We start from the raw sequence: 22,252 nt of genomic DNA on the forward strand, positions 1-22,252 counted from the left end.
AGTCGTCCCGAGGAATTTAAGATACAAAATAAAAATGCCCCTAGAAATAGGAAAATACATTTTAGAGAGAGGTGGTATCAAACGCTCAAACTTCGACCCCCAGCAAAGTAAGCCAGCATTGTTTCCTGGCTCCCACCCTCCCTCCAGGACTGAACCCAGCTTCGAGTCCTCTCTCTACTCCTTACTCCACCCCAGCCCCATCCACTTATAATCATCCCTATTTATTAGAGATAGAAGAGAGTATGTAAGTGAACATCACCATGCTACTTACTCTTGGACAGAGAGGACTTGTCCAAGTCCCAGCTGCTGAGAAGCAGTGAGTCCAGCTTCTAGGCCCTTGGCCTCCAGTGTTCCTCCACCCCTGCCCCACTGTCAAGTGCACACCCAGGGAACCTTTCTTAACTTTTCATCCTCTAAAAGTCCTCCCTGCCTCAAATCTATTCTTGTTCAAGAAGTCTCCAGTTTTGCTTTTGTTTCTTTAAAGGGTCTTTAGCTCCTATATTTTGATGGGTCACAGTTGAGGAGTATAAAGGAGTATAAAGGACCTCTGCAGCTCCCTCCCTGGAGAAAGTGCAGGGTATTGTCAGGTGTGCCCTTCTGGATTCCTCCCCTCTGCGCATTAGAGCAAATTCCCATGTGTGTCTGACCTCTTGTTCTACATAAATAATAAAGTACAATAAAGGCCATTGTACGCCTTGCTTTGTTCCATTTGTCCATGTATCTGGGCACTTGTACTGTTAGTACATCAGAACTTCCTTATTCTTTTGTTTTGTTTTGTTTTTAGTCAATATAATTTGCATACTATACTGTTCACTCATTTAAATTCGACACTGCAATGGTTTTGACATTCACAGAGAAGCACAGCCTTCACCTCAACACATTGTAGAACATTTTCATCTTCACCACCACTCCCCCCCCCAAAAAAAAACCACCCTGTACCCAGTGCCCCTGAGGCAGACTAAACATTAGGGAAAGTTTGGGACTTTTAAAAAGCATACAGCCTGATTTAGAGAACCTCTCTGCCCCTTCCCTGACCCATCACCTTTGAGCCCAAAGAGCTCCATTCCATTCCAATTGCAAATCCTTTGTTAGGTTAAATTAGAGTGGAAATTTCCTCCAGTGTGGATTTAGGGTACATGAGAATTAGCACAGGTGTATGCCGGATTCCCCCCACCACTCACACACTCTCTCACATACTCACACACACACTCTCTCACATACTCACACACACACTCAAAGGCTAATGGAGACCAAGGGAGAGTCTCCATTCCACCTGGCAGAGACCACACCTGTAATCTCCTTCCCCCTTTCCTGTAATATAACTTTGTTATTCCCCTTACTACATCCACGTCTTCTGCTTGGATTCTTCCTCACCAGTCAAAAGAACCAAAATCTTCTGATCAGAATCGTCAGCAACTTCAATAGAGCCACTAACCTGGTTTCTGTGCCTATAGATTTGCCTACTGTGAACATCGTATATAAATGGAATCCTAAATGTGTGGTCTTTCAGGACTGGCTTCTTTGATTTCAAAGCCGATCCATTTTGAAGAGTGTATCATTGCTTCACAACTCTTTATTGCCAATAGTATTCATTGTATGGATATGCCACCTTCTGTCTAACCACCGATGGACAGTGGAGCTGTTTCCACTCTTTGGCTCTTAGGAATGATGCCGCTGTGAAGATTTCATGTACAGATCTTTGTGTAAATGTGTATTTTCAATTCTCTTGCATATACGTGTAGGGGTGGGATTGCTGGGTCGTGAGGTTCAACACTTTGAGGAACTGCCAGACTGTTTCCCAAAGTGACTGTACCTTTTATAATCTCACCAGCAGTACATGAAGCTTTTCATTTTTCTCAGGACTAGTAATATTAGGCACCTTTTCACATGCTTACTGGACATTCATATAGAGTCTTTGGAGAAATATCTACTCAGATCTTTTGGCATTTTTAAGTTGTGTTGTCTTTTTTGACCAAGTGTGGTAGTATGTGCCTGTAACCCCAGCCCTCAGGAGGCTGAGGCAGAAGGACCATGAGTTTGAGGTCAGCCTGGGCTACATAGCAAGATCCTGTCTTGAAAAACAAACAAACAAAAACAAACAAACAAACAAAATAGATAAATTACATTGTCTTTTTTATTATTGAGTTGTACTTATTACTTATCCAAGATCCCTATCCCTTATCAAAACTATGATTTGCAAATATTTTCTCCCATTCAGTGGGTTATCTTCTCTTTCTTTCTCTCTCCCTCTCTCTCCTCTCTCTGGTGGGACTGGAGTTTGACCTCAGGGCTTCACACTTGCAAAGCAGGAATTCTTTCTTCTGATTATTTTGGGGACAGGGGTCTCAGGTGATCTTTTGCCCAGGCTGACCCCTAACCATGATTCTCCTGATCTCAGCCTCCCAAGTAGTTAGAATTGCTACAGGCACCCAGTTTTGCTTACTTTCTTCATAGTATCATTTTCAGAACAAAGTTTTTAAGTTTGATGAAGTCCAATTTATCTATTTTTTTCTTTTACTCATTACATCATATCTAAGAAGGCTTTGCCTAACACAAGCTCACAAAGCTTTACCTCTATGTTTTCTTCTTGGATTTTTATAGTTTTAGCTCATACATTTGTCACTGTGGTCATTTTGAATCTTTTTTTTTTGGTGTATGGTATGAGGTAGGGGTCCAACTTCATTCCCTTGCCTGTGGATACCCAGCTGTTCTAACACCATTTGTTGAAAAGACTATTTTTCCCCCCTCATTGAATTGTCTTGGTACTTCTGTTGAAAACCAACTTCTCCACTCTTTTTTATTTATATTTATTTATTTTTGCAGTACTGGATTTGAACTTCGGGCCTACACCTTGAGCCACTCCACCAGCCCTTTTTTGGTGATGGGTTTTTTTCGAGATAGGATCTCTTAAACTATTTTGCCCAGGCTGGTTTTGAACCCCGATCCTCCTGATCTCTACCTTCTTAGTAGCTAGGATTACAGACATGAACCACGGGCCCCTGGCACTGCTGCACTCTCATTGACCAATAATTTCTATCATTATACCAATGCTACAATGTCTCAATTACTGCAACTTGGTTCCATTTGTTTCTTTGTTTGCTTGCTTTGACACAGGGTCTTACTAGATAGCTCAGGCTGGCCCTCTGCTTTCGGCCTCCTGAGTGCTAGGATTACAGGAATGTGCTACCACACCTAGCCCCAGCTCATTCTTTTGATATTTATTGAGCACCTGTTATGTGCCATGAACTGGGCCTGACGGTGATGATGCCATGGTGAGCTCACAATCTAATGAGCAAAACGGCTAGTAATTTTTAAAGGCAATGAATAGATTCATGTAAAATGGCATAAAAGGCCCCATACTCAGTGCTGGGAGACAAAATAGTAAAACTTTTTATTTTTATTTTTTGGCAGTATGAAGTTTTGAACTCAGGGCCTCTTGCTTGCTAGATAGGCAATCTACCACTTAAGCCACTCCACTAGCACTAGCATCCCCAACTCTAGATTGGTGAGTTAGAGCTGAGACCTGATGGGTGGAAGAAAAGGAAGGAGGGAAGAGAGTTTGGGGCAGAGGGATAGCACGTGCAAAGGCCCCATGGAGGGAAGGAATGTAGCATAGTTTTGAAATTGGGGAGTGTGAGTCCTCTAATCTTGTTCTGTATCAGGACTACTTTAAGGTGCCTTGGATTTCCACATGAATTTTAGAATCAGCTTGTTTATTTCTCTGCACACACACAAAAAAAGTCACCTGGGGGTTTTGGTAGAAATTGTTCATCAATTTGGGGAGTACTACCATCTTAACAATCTTAATTTTTCCAATGACTTTATTTAGGTTTTAAATTTCTCTGAAGAACGTTTTCTGGCTTACAGAGTTCCTTGCATTTCTTTTTTTAAAATTTATTCCTAAGTATTTCGGTCCTTTTTGAAATACTATAAATGGAGTTTTCTCGACTTCATTTTCAGATTGTTCAGTGCTAGTGTATAGTAACACACTTGGTTTTTACATATCCTTATTCTTTTGACAACTACTTAATATTCCATTACTATATTAACATTTATTTTCTCTGTCCCCAAATTCTAGGTATTTGGTTATTTCCAATCTTTTCCTAGTAAAAGCAGTGCTGCAATGACTCTCCCTATACATACCCTGAAATCCGTTAGGTATTCCGACCTTTTCTGTCTCTGAGCTCATACAATTGCCAGTTGTTGCCACTCTGGTCTGAGCTACATTACCTTGCCCTTGGCTGACCATCTCAGCCTGCTCACTGGGCTCCTTGCTGCCCTCTTGCCCCTCCACTCTATTCTCCACCCAGTAGCCAGATGGGTCCTATTAAAACAGAAACTCCTTTGGGTTACTCCTTGGTTCAAAACCATCCAAAGGCTCTCCTGTTGCTTATGTCAATTAAAATGTAATGTAGATACTAGGACATTCATGGCCTTCACAGTCTGGCCACATCACCACGTAACATACATCAGCCTCCCACACACCCACTGTGTTCCAGCCACACTGGTCCCTTGGACTCTGTAAACACACCAGTACTGCCAGTTCTCAGGGCTTTTGCTATTACTTTCCTTTTCCTTAACCCCTCCCCCCATGATCACATGACTCAGTTTCCCAGTTCAGCAGGTCTTGCTCTCATGCCACCTCCCAAGAGAGACCTTCCCTAGCCACCCTGTCTCAGTCAAGGCATCACTCCCCTCCCAACCCACTGCATTTCCGCTTGCTTGTGTTTTGCTATAATGTCATCCCCAGACATAAGCTGTGTTTTCACATCTGCTTATTGTCCATCTTCCCCTCTAGACCATAAATGCTAAGAGTACAAAGAATTGATTTTACTCTCACTGCATCCTTAGTGTCAGAAACAGAGTGTGGCAGAGGAAGTACTCCAGAAATCTCTTGGACGAATGGGTCACCCATCACACTACTACCCTGCTTATAACCATCCAATGGGTTCCCCTGGATCTTAGAATAAAATCCACACTCCTGACAGAAGCCCCCAAAATCCTGAGTGACTGGGCCAACCTCGGGGACTCAGTTACACTGGTCTCTTCAGACACGCAAACACCTTCCTGCCTCGAGGCCTTATGCTAGTTATTGATGTTGCACAACGAATTGCCCCGGAACTTAGCAGCTTAAAACAATAAGACTTTATTATCTTGCCATGTTTCTGGAGTCCAGGAATATGAGGGCCGATCACGGCGATTCTCGTGAGGCTGCAGTCAAAGTGTGAACCACCACTGTGGCCATTTCAAAGTTTGTCTGGAGGAACCATTTCCAGGTCCTCAGGCACATGGCTGCCAGATGGGTGCTGGTCATTGAAGTAGGGAGGCCTCATTGTTTTACCATGTGGACCCTCTGCGAGTTGCTGAGTGTTCTTAAAGTGGGACAGCTGACTGTCCCAGAGGGAATGACCCAAGAGAAAGCCAGACAAAAACACAATGTCTCTAAGGCCAAGCTGCAGAAGTCACACTCTATCTTTCCAGAATATCTAACTAGTGACACAGATCAGCTCTATTCAGAGGTGGAGAGGGACTAACTGTCCAAGGGCATGAACACCAAGGGGCCACTTAGGAGATGACATCACGCACCCCCTGCTCCTTTGCCCTGATTCTTTGCCTTGCTGGTTCCTGTTCCTTTTTCCAGTCTCTGCTTATATGTCATCTCCTCTGGGAAGCCTTCTTCCCCTCCTCTGTTAACCTCTCTCAAGGACTCTGCAGGAGTCCCCTTGTGACAGTCTAACCTGCCCTTATTTGTGTAGCAATTTAACGCCCACATGAAGCTGAAAACCCTTAGGCCAGGGATGGTGGCTGCCTTGTCTTCCTTCTGTTGTTTCCCTAGCACCCAGCTATGCACCCATCACTCAGCATGTGCTCCACAGGTTTGCTGACAGAAAGAATCAGGGTTATGATATGGTTCACTCAAAGCTACGCATCTGGGGATGGAAAAGAGACTAGAATCTGAGTGTAGTTACTCCAGGCCCAAGATTGGTCTGCTGCCTCAGGACCCACTCAGTTCACCAAAAGCCATTCCAGGGTTCCCTGTATCCCTGGTCAAAAATATTTATTAGCTTTTTGATACAGTGACTCACATCTATAATCCCAGCTACTCAGTTGGTGGAGATCAGAAGGATGGCAATTTGAGATAGCTCAAATGGTAGTATCTTTTAGCAAGTACAAGGCCCTGAGTTTAACAACCCCCCCCCCAAAAAAAAAGATCATTACTCACCCGGAAATACCTGTGGCATAATAAACCATATTACCATATTGAGACTGAAGTTAGGAGATAGAAACTGGTCAGGCAGAACAGGGACAGGGGAACTCAATAGAAACTTACCAAGGACACAAGGAGGAGATAAAGAGGTGTGGGGAATCTGAGAAGTCTTGAAACCATTCGCCCAGGCCTTGAAACTACTGAGGCAAATAAATGGCATGTGAGCCATGCCCCAGTAGGATGCCCAGCCAGTGCACCAGACCTTAGGGCCATTAGGAAGGAAAAGAGGGACACGAATAGTGCCCTGCGATGTTCATGGGCTAGCACAGATGTACATCCTCTGAATGGACCAATAGCACAGAGACACAACCAGCTTCCCTTCAACCAGGAAATAAAATTCTTATAAACACTACTAGACAGACAGCCTCAGGGCTCAGCCTTTCTGAGCCCCTCCATGTATATTCTCCTTTTCCTCTCTGTGTAAATGAAACTCTTCCTTTGTTCACCCTGTTGTCCCTGACTTTCATTCTTTGATCACTCAAGACAAAACTCCTGGCAACTATTGCAGTACATCTGAGGCCAGACCACTGCAACAATATGTTTTGTCTTTAGTCTTTGGAATAAGGCAGGGTGGATCAAAAGGGAGTTCCAAATTATACTACAATCAGTGCCCAAGCAGCAGTTTCAACTCTCAGTGATGCAGACAGTAATGTAATTGACCATCTATAAACAGTGCACCTAGGCATTTTGCTTGTATTTGATTCTTGCAGTGACCTTCTTAGCTTAGTACTATTTTTACCTCCACTTGACAGATGAGGAACCCAGGCTCAAAAGAGATGATCTGATTTCTCCATCACTCAGTTAGTAAATGGCAATGCCAAGGTTGGAACTCTAGCTGAACTCCAAAGTTGCAGTATTAGCCAGGTGCTGGTAATCGTAGCTACTTGGGAAACTGAAATCAGGAGGATCTTGGTTCAAGGCCAGCTCAGACAGATAGTTCTGGAAACACCCCCCCCCATCTCCAAAATAACCAGAGCAAAAGGGATTGGAGGTGTGGCTCAAGTGCATGAAGCCCTGAGCTCAAGTCCCAGACCCACCAACAAAAAAATGCAGTATTTAGCACCATTCCTTGTGGTCACCTATACTCCCTGTGATGATGAATGAGCAGACAAAATGCTTACCACACCAAAGACAGGTAAAGCAGGGTTTTAGAATAAACTTTGTAATCCTACAGATGTTTTTGATGCAAATCTCAACGTTAGATGTGAATTTTTAAAGTCGAAAAGAAGGACAATGTTGGCAAGTCTGTGGAGCAACTAGAAATCACAGATCATTGATGCACACACAAAGTGGTATGACTGCTTTGAAACCAATTTAGCAGTTATGATGAAGTTAAACTTACACTTATTCCATAAATTTTAAGTATTTACTCAAGAAAAATAAAAACATGGCCAAAAAACGTTTGTCTGGAAGTATGGCTCAACTGGTAGAGTGCTTGTCTAACAAGCCCAAGGTCCTGAGTTCAAATTTCCTTTCTTCTGGGGGGAATAAGAAGATAAAACAAGTAAATGGATAAATAAACATGGTTCAATATACTATGGGATATTACTCAGAAGTAAAAAATATCTAACTACTGGAACATGTAAAAATATGGAAAACATCAAAAACAATACATGAGTAAAAGAAGATATACACAAAATAAACGTGCTGTATGATTGCATTTATGTGAAATTCTAGAGAAGACAAAGCTAATTATATTGATAAACCAATCAGTGGCTACCTAAGGTCACCTAGGGTGGGAGGAGATAGTACAGCAGGGTGACAGCAATGTTCTATGTCTTGTTTGGGCTGGTGGTTACACAGGTATTTGTATTTGCCCAAATACATCAAGCAGAATATTTATGTATTTACTCTTTTTTTTTTCAGTGCTGGGGATTGCATGCTAGGCAAGCACCCTACCACTGCAGTATTTAGCACCACTTCCTGTGATTAGCCATACTCTGCATCCTCATCCCTTGGTTTTTTGAGACAGGGTCTCACTTGTAGCTCAGGCTGGCCTTGAACTTAACTTCTCCTGCCTCTACTTCTTCAGTGCTGAGATTACAGGTGTGTACCACCATGCCCAGCTAGCAGAATATTTACAATGGTGCATTTTATTTAATAATAATAATTTAAAAAACCATGCCACAATAAGGCTGATAGGAACACCCTTTCCTCATCTGCCACCAAGGTGCTGGGTTCTTCTGAGGAAGCTAAGGCTGTGTTGGGGCAAGGCCCTTAATAGCCACTAGCACCATGCCCACGGTCCACACCATGGCCCCTGTCTCTGAGCTTGCCTGTGTCTACTCTGCCCTCATCCTGCCTACAGTGAGGCAACCTTCATGGAGATTAAGATCAATGTCATTAAAAAATCTGGTGTAAATGTGGAACCTTTTGGTCTGGCTTGTTTATAAAGACCCTGGCCCATGTCAACACCGTGATCCACATCGGTAAGGCAGGGGCCAGTGGGCCTACTCCAACAGCTGATACTGCACCCGGCAGGAGGTCCTGCCCCCTCCACAGCTGCTGCCCCAGCTGAGAAGTGGAAGCAAAGAAGGAAGAATCAGAGGAGTTGGATGAGGACATGGGCTTCGGTCTTTTTGCTTAAAACAAATTGGCTAGGAACTTTGGGAACACATGCAAGAATTTTTATTGCAGCATTGCTTTAATAGAAAAAAAAGTGGAGCGGGGGAGTTGTTCTTGAACAAGAGAAGTGTTTCAGCTCTCTGGAGTCTTTTGGGGGCAAACTGACACCTTTTGAAAGAAGAGGTAGCTGGTGCTAATGATAACCCTCTAATGTCCCCTGGGCCTGTCCCAGGACCTGCCTTTCTCCTCCTGGAGGCTCTGGATGCTGGAGATGCATGCGGCAGACCAGAAGTGCTGGAAGATCAATACTCTCCAGGTTCCCACCCACACAATGCCTGACAGAGGTTGGTGTACAAATGGCCCAGCTCCCTTGCCTCCGGTGGGATAATTCTGATATTGGGATGCTACACCCCAGTGAGACTGAACTTCAATTGCCCACAATGGTAACTTGCTCAATAATGCTCTCTTATTTGGCTTCCTTCCCCTTCTGTCTCATTCACTCACTCCCTGACCAGTGTTGTCTGCATCTCCTAAAACAAAAACTACTTTCACTTGAAGTCTATGTCCAGACTGGGGAACTCCAACTAAGACCAATGGATGGGGCTGGAGGAGTAGCTCAAGTGGTAGGGAGAGCACCTGCCTAACAAGCACAAGGTCCTGAGTTCAAACCCCAGTACCACCAAAACCAACCAACCAAACAAAAAGCCCCGTGGGCCAGGTAGTGGCCATTTGACAAACACCTGTCATTTTTTTTTCTTTTTTTTTTGGCAGGGCCTCACACTTGCTAAGTAGGTACTCTACCACTTGAGTCACTCCATCAGCCCTTTTTTGTGTTATGTGTTTTCAAGATAGGATCTGGGAACTGTTTACCTGGGATAGCATGGGAGATCCTCCTGATCTCTGCCTCCTGAGTAGGTAGGATTATAGATGTGAGCCACCAGCACCTAGCAGCATCTATCATTCTTGGCAAAGCAAGTTTGCAGAAAATTCTCATGTAGGTCCATAAGGAGATTCATTCGAGGGTGGCATTGTTTACATCGGAGTAAAGCTATGCAGTCTCGGTGTCCATGATTAGGAAAATGAAAAACAAAAATGCCAAGGTTAACAATGACTACTCAACTTTCCTTCAGCAGCACGGTTAGATATTAACAACACTGATGGAATGAAAAAGTGTGAAGCTGAAAAAGTAGCATTCAAGAAAATTAAGCACATAAACATCTATTATATATAATATAAATATTATATATATAATATATAATATATAATATAATTATATATTTATAATTATATAATTATAATATATAATATAATTACTTATTTTATACTTATATTATATATTATATAATTACATATTTTATAATTATAATATATATAATATATAATATATTATATATAATATATGTATATGTAAGGGTGGGACATACATATGTTTAAGTATGTACCAAACATACATAAGGTCATTGTCTTTCTCTCTCATGGTTCCCCTCGGGGGTCATTTGGCCATGTATGGAAACAGTTTTGGTTGTCACAACTGGGAAGGGGATGTGCTTCTGGCATGTGGTGGGTAGAGCTTGGGAGTGCTTTTAAACGTCCTACTATGCGCAGGACTCCACCATGATAAGAATCATGTGGCCCAACTGTAAACAGTGTTGGCTTAGAGAAGCTCTGCACACCCCAGCCACATAACAGTGCCCAAACACAGTATTGCTGAATTAATGAATGCATGCAGAAGAGAATGAGCAAGAGATGATGGTGGCCAGAACTGGCCAGGAGTAGTAGGAACAGAAAAAAGTTTCTGAGGGTTTTTGGAGGTGTGTGCCACAGAATTTAGGGTGACAGTCCTTATCTTTTTGCTTTTTTTTTTTTTTGAGACAGTCTAGCTGTATAGCCCAGGCTGGTCTCCTCTTGCCTCAGCCTCCTGAGGGCTGGGATTCACTCATGTGCCACCAGTTTTTTTCAGAGTGTACATGCTCTGCCCTTGCCTGGTGCTGTGCCCGAACCCATCCATCTGGGGTCTTCGTCGCCCTCCAGTCAGACTTTTTCTCCCTTCAACTTGGAAGATTCTCTGAGCTGTCCGGAATTCTGCCTGGAATAAGCCTGGGAGGTTCCTGCGGGCAAGGAACTTTGCATGATGTTTGAATAACATTGGGCCAATGCACTGGAAACCGCTGACCACAGAAGGGCGGAAAGGTTTGGGGCTCTGCGTGGGGGAAGGGCCGAGTGAGAGGAAGGATTGGAATGGGAGAAACTATCAGAATGCTTGGGTTGGGGCTTAAAAATTTTAAGGAGACCCGGGAAGGGTTAGAATCTTCGAAGACGGGCTAGAATCCTTCAAGGGCACGAGTGGGTGGGGTGAGAATCCTAGAGATTAGAGACCAGGGGTAGAATTTAGCTGTAGAGAGCCTGCGTAGCATGCTCGAGGCCCTGGATTTCATCCACAGCAACGCACACTTTCTTCCTGGAGATTAAAGTCTTTGGAGGACAGAGAGTGGAGCCAAACCTAGAATGCCTGAGGTTAGGATTACAAATCTTAAAGACAGGGTTCAAATCATTTGAAGACAGGGGTTAGAATCATTTGGTCGGCTGCATTATAATCTTTGGTGGGGCAGAGTAGGCTAAAAAATCCTTCAGATATGAGATTAAAAATTCCTCGGGGCAGGGTTAGGATTTTGGGAGGAGGAGACTGGGTGTTGGGGTTCTTAGACTGCCAGATTAGAAACCTTTGAACTCTGGGTTAGAACGTTAGGCGAGTTTGGAATGCACTAGCAGAGGTATTAGGATATTGGGAGGAGGAGGATGGGGGTTGGGATCATTGGCGGATAGGATTAATTCCTAGCATGGTTTCTATCTTTCAGGAATGGGGTTAGAGTCTTTGGGGACAGAATTAGAGACCTTCGGTGAATGGAGCCAAAAATCCTTTGGAGATGGGCTGCGTATACAGGGAGCAAGAGGGAGGTTAAGAGCGTAAGAGCGGGTTAGGACCCCTGAGGTGGCGTTGGAATCTTAGGGGGCGGTGTTAGGACACTTTGGGGGCGGGGTTTGCATCGCCCTGGGCGCGGCTAAGACACTCAATGGCCTGTGAGAGCCAACAAGTCCTTGGTTCCCGCCCGGGTGCACCGCGGACGCTTAGAGACTAGAGGACGCGGAGCAGGACAGTGCAGAGCGAGGAGATCCAAGGAGACCCGAGGAGACCCAAGGAGACCCGAGGGGACCCGCGGCGCCCAAACCCCTCGGAGCGCCCCCAGCCTCTCCTCCAAAGTCAGTCCACCTTGCTCTGGACACGGGCGTCCCGGGCCGCCGGAGGCTGCTGAACTGGGGGGGCGATCGAGCTGCGAGGATCCGGGCTGCCCGCAAGGCGAGGAGCGGGCGCCCAGGTGAGTGGGGCGGGGACCCGGGGGCGCCCGGCGGCCAGCGCGTACCGGGTCCTCGACGACCCAGGGAGCCCGGGTCGTGGCGCGGTGGCTGAGAGGGCAGCGGAGGCAGCGAGGGGAGAAGGGAACCCTGGGGTGGGGGGCGCAGATTGGCCGAGGATGAGACGTGGACTGCGAGTGCAGGGTGTCCAGGCGAGGGCGGATCGCCACCACCTGGCTGCGACCAGGACAGCCCGAGGGAGAGGCAGCCCGGGCCGCGGAGTGGCTTTATGCGGGGCGGCCGCTTCTCTGGGCCGTCCGGGTTCCCCTTCTGGATGAAAAAAAAAACAAGAAGCGGGAGGGGAAACCTACGGTTCCCAGCGGGGGTGGGTGGGTCACTGGTCACGCCGGCTTGGCCGCGGGCTTGGGGAAAGGGGCAGCTGGGCGGAGGCGTGACGCGCCGTCACACCCAGGCCGGCTGCAGCTGGGCCACTCAGCTCCCTCCTCCCCCGGTGCCCGCGGATTCCGACCCCCGGCAGGTCTAGGTCAAACCCCAGAACTCTGGGACAAAAACCACAGGATGTCTATCCTGTCACATTCCTCTTTGTGAGACTCTGGGCAAGCACTCTCTGAATTCCAGTTTCCTCGTTTGTGCCGAGGGGCTATTTGAGCCTTCCTTTGAGGCTGTTGTAGGCTCAAGTATGTAGAGGTGAGGTGTGAGACGGCCACAAACTGTCCACTGGATTTGGGCAGGGGATTTTGCCTTTCTGTGCCTTCGTTTCCATAGTTGTAAATTGGGATGATCACCATAATACAGGCTGAGTATCCCTTACACAAATGCTCGGGTCCAGAAGTATTTGGATTTCAGGGGTTTTTTTGTTGTTGTTTTTTAAACTTTCTTCGGGGGGAGGGGCGTGTAATTCGTTTATTTGTTTTGGTACTGAAGTTTGGACTCAGGGCCTCCAGCTTGCTAGGCAGGCACTCTACCACTTGAGCCGTACTCCTAGCTCTTTTTTACTTTATTTTTTCAGACAGGGCTTCCATGCTGGTTTCCATGCTTTGTCTGGGGCAGGCTTCAGACTGAGATCCTCTTCCTAGGCCTCCCTTGTAGCTAGGCTCACAGGTACAGAGCCTGTTGGTTGGGATAGGGGGTCTTGTGAACTCTCCTCCACACACACACCTGATCTGGAACCACAATCCTCCTGATCTCCACCTAGCTGTGGGTAGGTTTATTTTGCTCTTTGTTTTTTGTTGTCGAGGGGGTTTTTGTTTTTCATTTTTGGATATTGGCAAGTATACAATGAAACATCTTGGAGGTGGGACCCAAGTCTAAAAGTGAAATTTATGTGTGTCTCATATACACCTTATACAGCTAGTCTGAAAGTAATTGATACAATATTTTTAGTGCACATAAGGTTTTTGCTGCAATGAGTCACATGAGGTGATACCTGCTGTGTCCTGTCAGTGCTCAAAAAGTTTTAGATTTTGGAGCATTTCATGTTTCAGACTGGGGATGGTCCCTCACAGGGTTATTTGAAGATTAAATTGAGTATGGAAGGAAAAAAGCTCTCCGAGCTCTGTCCCACAGGTTTGCCTGATGAATATGTGTTAGTTACTGTCATCACTGCCATGGGCCAGCAACATCATCCAGAAGCCTCGTTAAAAAGCATATTGCTGAGCTGGCACAGTGGGCCAAGAGGTAAGAGCGCCTGCCTAGCAAGCACAAAAAAGCATATTGCTATGCCCTAATCCCAGAGTTTCTGATCCAGTAGATCTCATTCAGAGTACTGAGAAATGGTCTTCCTAGGGGATGGTGATGCCACCATCTGTGGTTAGCATAGAGAAAGGCATCAGTAGAGATCATTTACCTTATCCTATGGTTTCCTTATCCCTTGGCTTGGGGGGTGAAGAGAATCCTGTACTAAATACCCAGGAACCCACCATCCAGAATGAACAAATGTCAGCATTTGGTCATGTTTGCTTCAGATATTTAAAAATTAAAGTTGCTAAACATAACAGATAAAATTATAGTCTCTCTACCTGGGTCCTTCTCAGTTCTTTCTTCCATTCTCGGAGCAACTACTGTCATGAATTATTCTTCCAGCATGTGATCTAATAAATGTACTGCACATATATACAGAAGCAAAACAGAAATTGTTTTCTGTGTTTTAAAGGTCTAAACAGTCCCCCTTTATCTTTAAAGGATACAGTCCATGTCCCTCCATGGATACCTGAAACCACAGGTAGTACTGAACTCTGTATACACATCACTTCACTGCTTCTCTGTGACATATCTGAATTGTCAGCATCACTATTCTTGTGTTTTAGGGCCATTATTCCGTAAAAGAAGTTACATGAACATAAGTGCTGTGGTACTCCAACTGTCAACATGATAACAAAGACAAAGTGACTGATGGCTATGTAGCATAGATATGCTGGACAAAGGCAAGATTCATGACCCAGGTGGGATGGTGTGAGATTTCACCATGCTACTCAGAAGGGCACAAAATGTCAAACTAAAGAAATTGTTTATTTCTGGAATTTTCCATTTAATATTGTCAGACCTTGGTTGATTGCAGATAACTGAAACTAGAATGTTATGTGGGTGGGTGGTGAGGAGAAAAAGTGTCTGCATTCTCGGGACTGGCCAGAGCCATCTGAGTTTTCAAAGTTCCACTCTCCAAAGATGACAAGGCTGCCCTGTTTTACAGAAAAGATAAGTAACTTTCCCAGAGTCACACAGCAGGTTAGTGGTACAGTCTCTCCTAGCCACCATCTTTCTAAACAAAGCCCCAGAGCACTTTGGTCTCCACCTCATTTCTGCAAGTCTGGGAGTGCAGTGGACGTGCACAGGTGTGGGTAACGATGCAAAAGAGGCTTGTTCTGGTGGCTGTGACCACACATGCTGCACCCCTGTGTAAGGCTGCCTCCTCTGGGATGTGCATGTTTCATTCTCTCCTAAAGTCACTGCCTGAGCTCCCAGCATCACCCTGAAGCCCTTGGCCTAGGAGACACAGGTCAGTCAATAGCATAAGAGTCTTGCCTTCATCCCTTAGTGGGGAAATGAAGAACGGTAGAAAAGAACGCAGCAAACAAACCTGAGCTTGAGTGACTGCTGTGCCTCATAAAAGCAAGGATGCATTGGGCAAAGCCCTTCATTCCCTGAGTCTCAGTCTCCTCATTTGAAAAATGGGCACCAGAAGGATACCACCTTGTGATTCCTACAGGACAGTTCCTTTCAGGTTAACATGCACAATACCCCACAATTTCTGTGGGTATATATGTCTTAATTTGAGTTTCCCCAGAAGCAGACCCTCGATAAGGTTTCAAATGCAAATTGTTTGGGAGTTGAAACCTTGATGGGGGAGTGGGGAAGAGAGGGCAGTAGTAAATGTGTCGTCATCAAGCCATTTCCCACTGTGGGCCCCAGCTCCATTCCACTGAGTATCTGGGAGCCAGCACTGAAGATTCTTGGCTGGGTGAGAGGCTGGGATGATTGGCTACCTATACTTGTCAATCATTGGTGAAGGTTGCCCCTGAGGGCGGAACAATTTGCCAAGCTCCTGACCATAGCAGGTAACAACAGCCCCTGCTTCCCTGTGCATATATGCAAATGAGGAGGCTGAAGCCAGGTATTGGCAGAGGTGGGGAGGTAAAAGAGGTGGCCATGCAGATGGAGGTGTATGAAAGGAGTGAGCCAAGGTACTTCAGGTTTCCCTATAAGGTTTAAATTTTTAACAAAAAAGGATGTACTAACGTTTTACTAAGCAATGAAAGGTAATTTTTTAAAAAGGAAACATATACCCTCCATATGTATACATGTCATAGTGAAATCCATTATTTTGTACAATTTATATACATTAATAAAACATCCATATTCTCACTGGGCACAGTGGTTATGCATGTAATTCTAATTACTTAGGAAGCAAAGATTGGGAGGATCATGGTTTGAGGCCAACCTGGGTTAAAAAGTCCATGAGATCCCATAGCTGGGGATGGTGGCCCTTATCTGTCATCTCAGCTACTCAGAGAACCACAATAGAAGGATTGAAGTCCTGGCTGGCCTGGGCACATAGCAAGACCCCATCTCAAAAATAACCAATGCAAAAAAGGACTGGCAGAGTAGCTCAAGAGCTAGAGCACCTGCCTAGCAACTGTGTGGCTCTAGTTCAACCCCCCAGTACCACAAAACCAAACCAAACAAAACCATACGCCCACCAAAATGTAAAGGAAACCAAGGCCTGGAGCTCTGTCAACTGAAACAGTAACAAAACAAAAAACAAAACAAAGAAAAGAAATCATGAAAGGGTCAGAGTTTTTCAATTGTGGAGGACAGAGTTGAACTGACCTTGGAGCAGCATGCTCTGTTAAAGTGACAAGCTGCCCCTGGGGTGAACCAGCCACCATGTCCTGTCTGAAGGGGGCACTCAGCTCCAGCCAAGAGAGACTTTGTTCTACTCTAAGCAGAAGTGAGCGGACACGAGAGCCCCTCTCAGTCTATGGTACGTTCAGAACTGCTGATCAGACAGAAAGCTAATGGAGACGTCATCTAGTTAGTCATCGGGAATTTGTTGAGCACATACTGTGTCCTTCTGGGGATGCAGCAGTGAAGGAGGCTAAGTCTTCCCTACCTTGTCTCACATTCTACTGGGAGGCAGACAGGAAACACACAGGCAGTTGTATGTTGGATGTGTTAGTTTAGCTCCTTTGAGAAGCGACTCTTATAGGATTAAATGTGCAGGAAATTGTCAGGGGAAACTGAGAAAACATGGGAGAAACCAGGAGAGGCTAGGAGAGCCATGGAGGCAAGGCAGGTCTGGCCCCTAAAGCAGAAGAAGATAGGAGAGAGGGAAGAAAGGAGGAGGAGGGGGGAGGGAGGGCAGGTGAGGGTGACGTAGACCACAGTGCCATTCTGAGGCAAGCCAGTCAGTCTCCTGCCAGAGCTCCCCAGACACATGCCTTCCTCAGCTGGGGCCATTGAACAATCTTGCCCTCTGCCGTTGGAGATCTGAGAGAATCCTCAGGCCTGGCGCATGAAGAAGTGGTTAGAGCCAGGAAGTGATGGGATTTGAGGATGAGGGTTTCTATCCTAGACAGGGAATGCTCTCAAAGAAGGCTAGATCTTTGAAGACACCTGGATGAAGGAGGCTTTCTGGGTAAAGAACATTCCAGAAAGAAGTCGTGCCATGGCTCAGAGGTGGAAACGGGGTTGGAGAGCTGCAGATCATGATGGAGGGTCGTATGGATAAGGAGTGGAATGAATGAGAGATCTAGGAGGAGACAGGACTTCGAGGTTGGTGGCACTCAAATCCTGGAGGTCTCACCACTGTGCAGAAGACCAAGGCTTTCATCCAAGTAAGCTGGGTGCCCTGGGAGTTGAGAAGAGCTGTGACTTAGCATTTTAAAAGGCTCACTTATGCCAGGCATGGTGGCACACGCCTGTGATCCCAGCTACTCAGGAGGCAGAGGTAGGATGATCAAGGTCAAGTCTGGCTGGGCGAAAGTATGGGACCCTATCTGAAAAACAGACTAAAGTAAAAAGGATTAGGGGTGTGGCTCGAGTGGTAGAGCACTTGTGAGAGGCCCTGTGTTCAAGCCCCAGTACTGCAAAAATGAATTAATTAAATAAATTAAAAGGCTCACTTACTTGTAAGAGGCAGAATGGGAAGCCAAGACTAGGTCTGTCTGACTTCATAGCTCATCTTGCATTTTTCAGACCTCCAAGGAGGTCCGCTGATGCCCTGGAGTCCTGGAGTTAACCTAGTCACCCCCGGTAGTGCTGAACGTGCTAAGAATTTAATATGTAGTCTGAACAAAGTCAGTGGAACTCCGTGCAGCTCAGGGTCAACCCTCTTGCCAGACCAAGCAAATGACAAAAGACCCTGAGTTCTTCTATGTGTTCTGTCCCTCATCTTCCCGTGAGCCAAGGCCTAAAACACTCACCCTCTCTGGGCTATTATTCCAGCAGTGTAGCCAAGGGCTGATCCCCAGGTCCCTTCCTGTGGGCAAAAATCAAAGTTTTGCACTCTGTCAGGAAGAAGTTGAGGCTTTGCGAAGGGGACAGATGAAAAGGGGGGTGACCTCCAAGTGTCCGTTAGGGACAGCAGTACTTTAAGATAGGGGCAGTTCATTCAGAAGACAGCCAGGTGACCTGAGAGGAGGGAGCCACAGGGCTCTGTTCCCCTAGAAACTGCTTATGAAATTGGCCTCTATTTGGGAAGATCTCCCCACCCCCATGGCCGAGCTGTTCTGGGAAGGGGAAGTTTCTCTAACCCCACAGTCCTGAGCCACAGGGCCCGGCAGTTGCCTTCCTGAGCTTCCTGTTTGGCTTCCTCTTTCCCCCTTCCCCTCTGTCACCAGAAACCTCTGGGACTAACCCTGTGGGTGATGAAGGGCAGAAGAGCTGAAAGCAACCATGTGATGATCAGCTGGTGACCATCTCTCCCATGGGCCTTCATTTCCCTGTCTGAAAAATGGGACCATAATTCTTGTCTGCTGACTTCAGTCAAGTATGGTGAGGCCTACAGAGAGCACAGCAGAACACCATATATTCATTTCACAAATGAATGTGGAAGGCCTATTGTATACCAGACACCTTGTTAGGCATTACTTCAGTGTCATCAGTTTAATGGGGTCCATATTCCACCCATCCTACTAATATAATCTTATCTCCAAACCTGACATCAGACAAGTTTTTGCCATTAGCCATTTACACTTGAGTATGAATTGCAGTCCCTTGTAAGAATTTCCCCCTGTACTGGACAGAATTCTTTGATGTTCAAAGGGACAGAAATCTAGCTCAAGGCCAAGTGTGGTGGTACCAGCCTGTAATCTCAGGTACTTGAGAGGCTGAGGCAGGAAGTTTGTCAATTTGAGGCCAGCCCAGGCAAAGTTCAAGAGACCCTGTCTGAAAAACAAAATACAGACAAAAGGGCTGGAGGCATGATTCAAGTGACAGAGTACGCAAGGCACTGGGTTCAATCCTTAGTACCACAAAACAAACAAAACATTTTTAGTTTGAAAGAAATCTAACTAAACTGACTCATGAGAAAAGGGAGATAATTGGAGGGTCCAGGACATACCAACTTTAGGCAGGGCTGTTCTGAACCTGGGAATCTTATTTCTCTATTTTTTGGCTCTGCCTTATTGCCTGAAGCCTCTTTTCCGGTCAAAGCCATAGGCCAGCTCTCCTTAACCAAGACTGAGTCACATGACCACCTCAGTTTTGATTACTGTGACTCTGACTGACCAGTCTTCGTCACAGAACTGCCTCCTGTGGGGGTACAGAGGACTGGAGTCAGCTCTACCCCATCTATAAACTGAGACTGGCAGAGAGGCTCCCAAAAGAAAATTGGGGCACCTTTGTTAGAAGAAGGAGCAGACGCCGTGTGAGAAAGAACTACAGCTGACACTTGCATTTGGAGAAACTGAGACCCAGAGAGAAGTCAAGACCTGCCTAAAGTCACACAGTGAGTTTTTGGGGAAAATAGGACCAGACCCAGGGCTTCACACCCTTGGACTTTGGGATCTCTGCTTGAGCATAGAAGCTCCCAGAAAACCCTTCCCATCCCCGTCCATGGAGGCTCAGGCAGGCCTTTCCCCTTGTCCTTGAACCTGAGAGTACAGGAGAGGCCTTCTTGGCCAGTGTGGCTTCAATGGACTGTGGGAAGCAGCAGGATGACTTTTCGATTCCCTACTCCACAGCACCTGCAGAAGCTGAGGAGGCAAGGCAGAAGCAGGTTTCAGGTCCCAGGAGTAGGCAGTCATCTTGAGGAAGTGTACTGTGCTAGCCAGGGGTCAGCAGTTCTGAGCCATCGTGGGGGTCCATGGGCTACTTCTGCTCTCAGAGCCTGATTTTGAACCACACAAGCCAACAAATATGTGTAGAGGTTTGAAAGAGTTCTCACATCCCCTTGTCTCATGGGACCTCAGGACAAGCCTGAGAAGCAAGTGCTTCCTATTTTACAGGAAAGAAGACAGGGCTCAGAGAAGGGGAGTGACTTGCCCAAGATCATAGATCCTGTTGGTGGCACAACCGTGATCCATACTTGAGTGTTCTGACTCTCAAGTTCAACCTTCTTTCCACTCCATTGATGGTCCTCAAATTGGAGTGTGCATGAAGGATTTTCTGCAGAATCATTGGAAATACAGATTCTAGGGCTTCACTCTCAGAGACTCTGGCTGTAACCTAGGAATTTGCAAAAATCAGTGAAGACTATTTGGGTACAAGTGACAGAAATCCAACTCAAGCAACTTTGGCAAAATTGAAAATATATTTGCTTATGAACCAGAGGAATGCTGGAGTTTATAAGCTTCAGGCATATACTCTGTCTCCATTCTTCAGTTCTGTGGTCCTCTTCCTTCATTATGCAAAACCAGAATGCCAGGTCCCAATATTTCAACGGCCTTCATAGAGGTTGTCTTTTCCTAACGTTTCCAGCAAAATGCCAGGGCAGACTCAGAATACCTCAGTGAGAATCACATACTTGCTTATAGCTGGACCAATCATTGCATACAGGGGACACAGGATTCTCTGATGAGCCAGGCCTGTATCAATTGCCCAATTCCTGAAGGCGATGGTGAGGTAGCCCTGCCAAAATCTCATGCAGAGTGGAAGAAGACTGGCTCCCCTGAGCAAAACCCAGGCACAGTCACCAGTAGAGGAATGGATGCAGGCGAAGAGGAGCAAAAGTTGCAGTTCCCAATAGCATGTGCACAGAGAGGACCTGGGACCTTGGACAATGCACACTTGGTTTGGGATGGGGACCCAGTATTCTATTAGTTCCTGCAAGAGGCCAATGCTACTGGCTCTCACAGTGGCCATACTCAGTGCCAGGTACTTTTTTTTTTTTTTTTTTTTTTTTGTGGTACTGGGGATCAAACCCAGGACTTCACATATGCTAGGCAATTGCTCTGTCCCTGAGCTCCATCCCCAGCTCTCTACTGCACTCTGCCATTCTGCTACAGGGCACCCTGCCACAGGTCCTGGGCTACATAAACCTCTCCCATCCCTCTCCCCCACCCTTGACCTATCCCATGGTCCCTAAATCTACCTGAACATCAGTACTGTGTATTTGGGAAATGACACTCAGCAAATGAGAGACTGCTGCCAAACCACAGTGTGCCCTTCCTTCAGTGACCTTTCATAATATCACATGATACAATTTTCTTTTGAATTTTTTAGTGTCCCGCAAAATATTTGCTTCTGCCCACAAATTGTGATGTTTCCTGGGATCTTAAGGTGACAATGTGCAAGTGTTTATCCTGCCTATCAAGAAGCTCGGAGGAAAATCTAGCACTCAGTGGTAGCTGCAGCCCTAGGCTCCTGGTTCAACAATAGTTCCTTTCTTTCTCAATCTCTCTCTCTCTCTCTCTCTCTCTCTCTCTCTCTCTCTCTCTGTCTCTCTCTCTCTCTCTCTCTCTCTCTGTCTCTCTCTCTCTCTCTCTCTCTCTCTCTCTCCCTCCCTCCCTCCCTTCCTTCCTATGGAACTGGAGTTTGAACTCAGGGCTTGCACTTGCAAAGCAGGTGCTCTACTGCTTGAGCCTGCTTGTGGGTGTCTCTCAAACTATTTGGGCTGGCCTCAAACCGAGATCTTCCTGATCTCAGTCCCAAGCAGCATGGGGCTGATGGTTCCTTTCTAAATGGTATAGGGTAACCCTTTTTGAGTCTTGAAGTACAAATATATGGTTTAATATTTTCACCCCTTCAAATTCTTTTTGGATATTAGTTCTTTGGAACAGTCTTGACTTCCCCTAAATCTTTATCTATTCAAAGTCTCCCTGTTCTTTAAAACCCAGTGCCTTCTTCTGCTGATCAATTGCTGATATAAACACATTGCTTTTTCTATGAACATACTAACATACACATATAAATTCATCTTACCAAAATGGGCTAATGTGAATACATACTTTGCTGTTTGCTTTTTTCACATAATAAGTATCTGAAGAAACTTTGCATTGCTCTGACTATTTTTTTTTCGGTGCTGGGGTTCAAACCAGAGCATTGTGTGCACTAGGCTAACACTCTATCACTGAACTGCAGCTCTCACCCTCTCATTCTTTTTATTGT

The 22,252-nt window shown here is 45.8% G+C and overlaps 1 protein-coding gene and 1 pseudogene across 5 annotated transcripts in view; both read left to right on the forward strand.

Moving 5' to 3' along the window:
- The first annotated feature begins 8,521 nt into the window (after positions 1-8,521).
- On the forward strand, positions 8,522-8,855 carry LOC109691777 (large ribosomal subunit protein P1 pseudogene; annotated as a pseudogene).
- A 3,051-nt stretch (positions 8,856-11,906) lies between these two features.
- The window catches only part of Hck (HCK proto-oncogene, Src family tyrosine kinase), a 36,218-nt gene continuing 25,872 nt past the window's right edge, over positions 11,907-22,252 (forward strand). For 2 of the 5 annotated variants that reach the window (XM_074074536.1, XM_020171956.2), the window contains exon 1: positions 11,907-12,207. Coding sequence is in view for 2 of the 5 variants with exons in the window: in XM_020171951.2 (XP_020027540.1) it covers positions 17,441-17,538 (98 nt within the window). In the remaining 3 variants the exon portion in view is untranslated. Of the gene's footprint in view, positions 12,208-17,073; positions 17,539-17,563; positions 19,653-19,695; positions 21,020-22,252 lie in introns of those variants that run through there. The other 3 variants (XM_020171951.2, XM_074074535.1, XM_074074534.1) reach the window with 3 other exon arrangements.

This window comes from Castor canadensis, chromosome 5 (genome assembly GCF_047511655.1).
Source record: "Castor canadensis chromosome 5, mCasCan1.hap1v2, whole genome shotgun sequence".
Taxonomy (NCBI): Eukaryota; Metazoa; Chordata; class Mammalia; order Rodentia; family Castoridae; genus Castor; species Castor canadensis.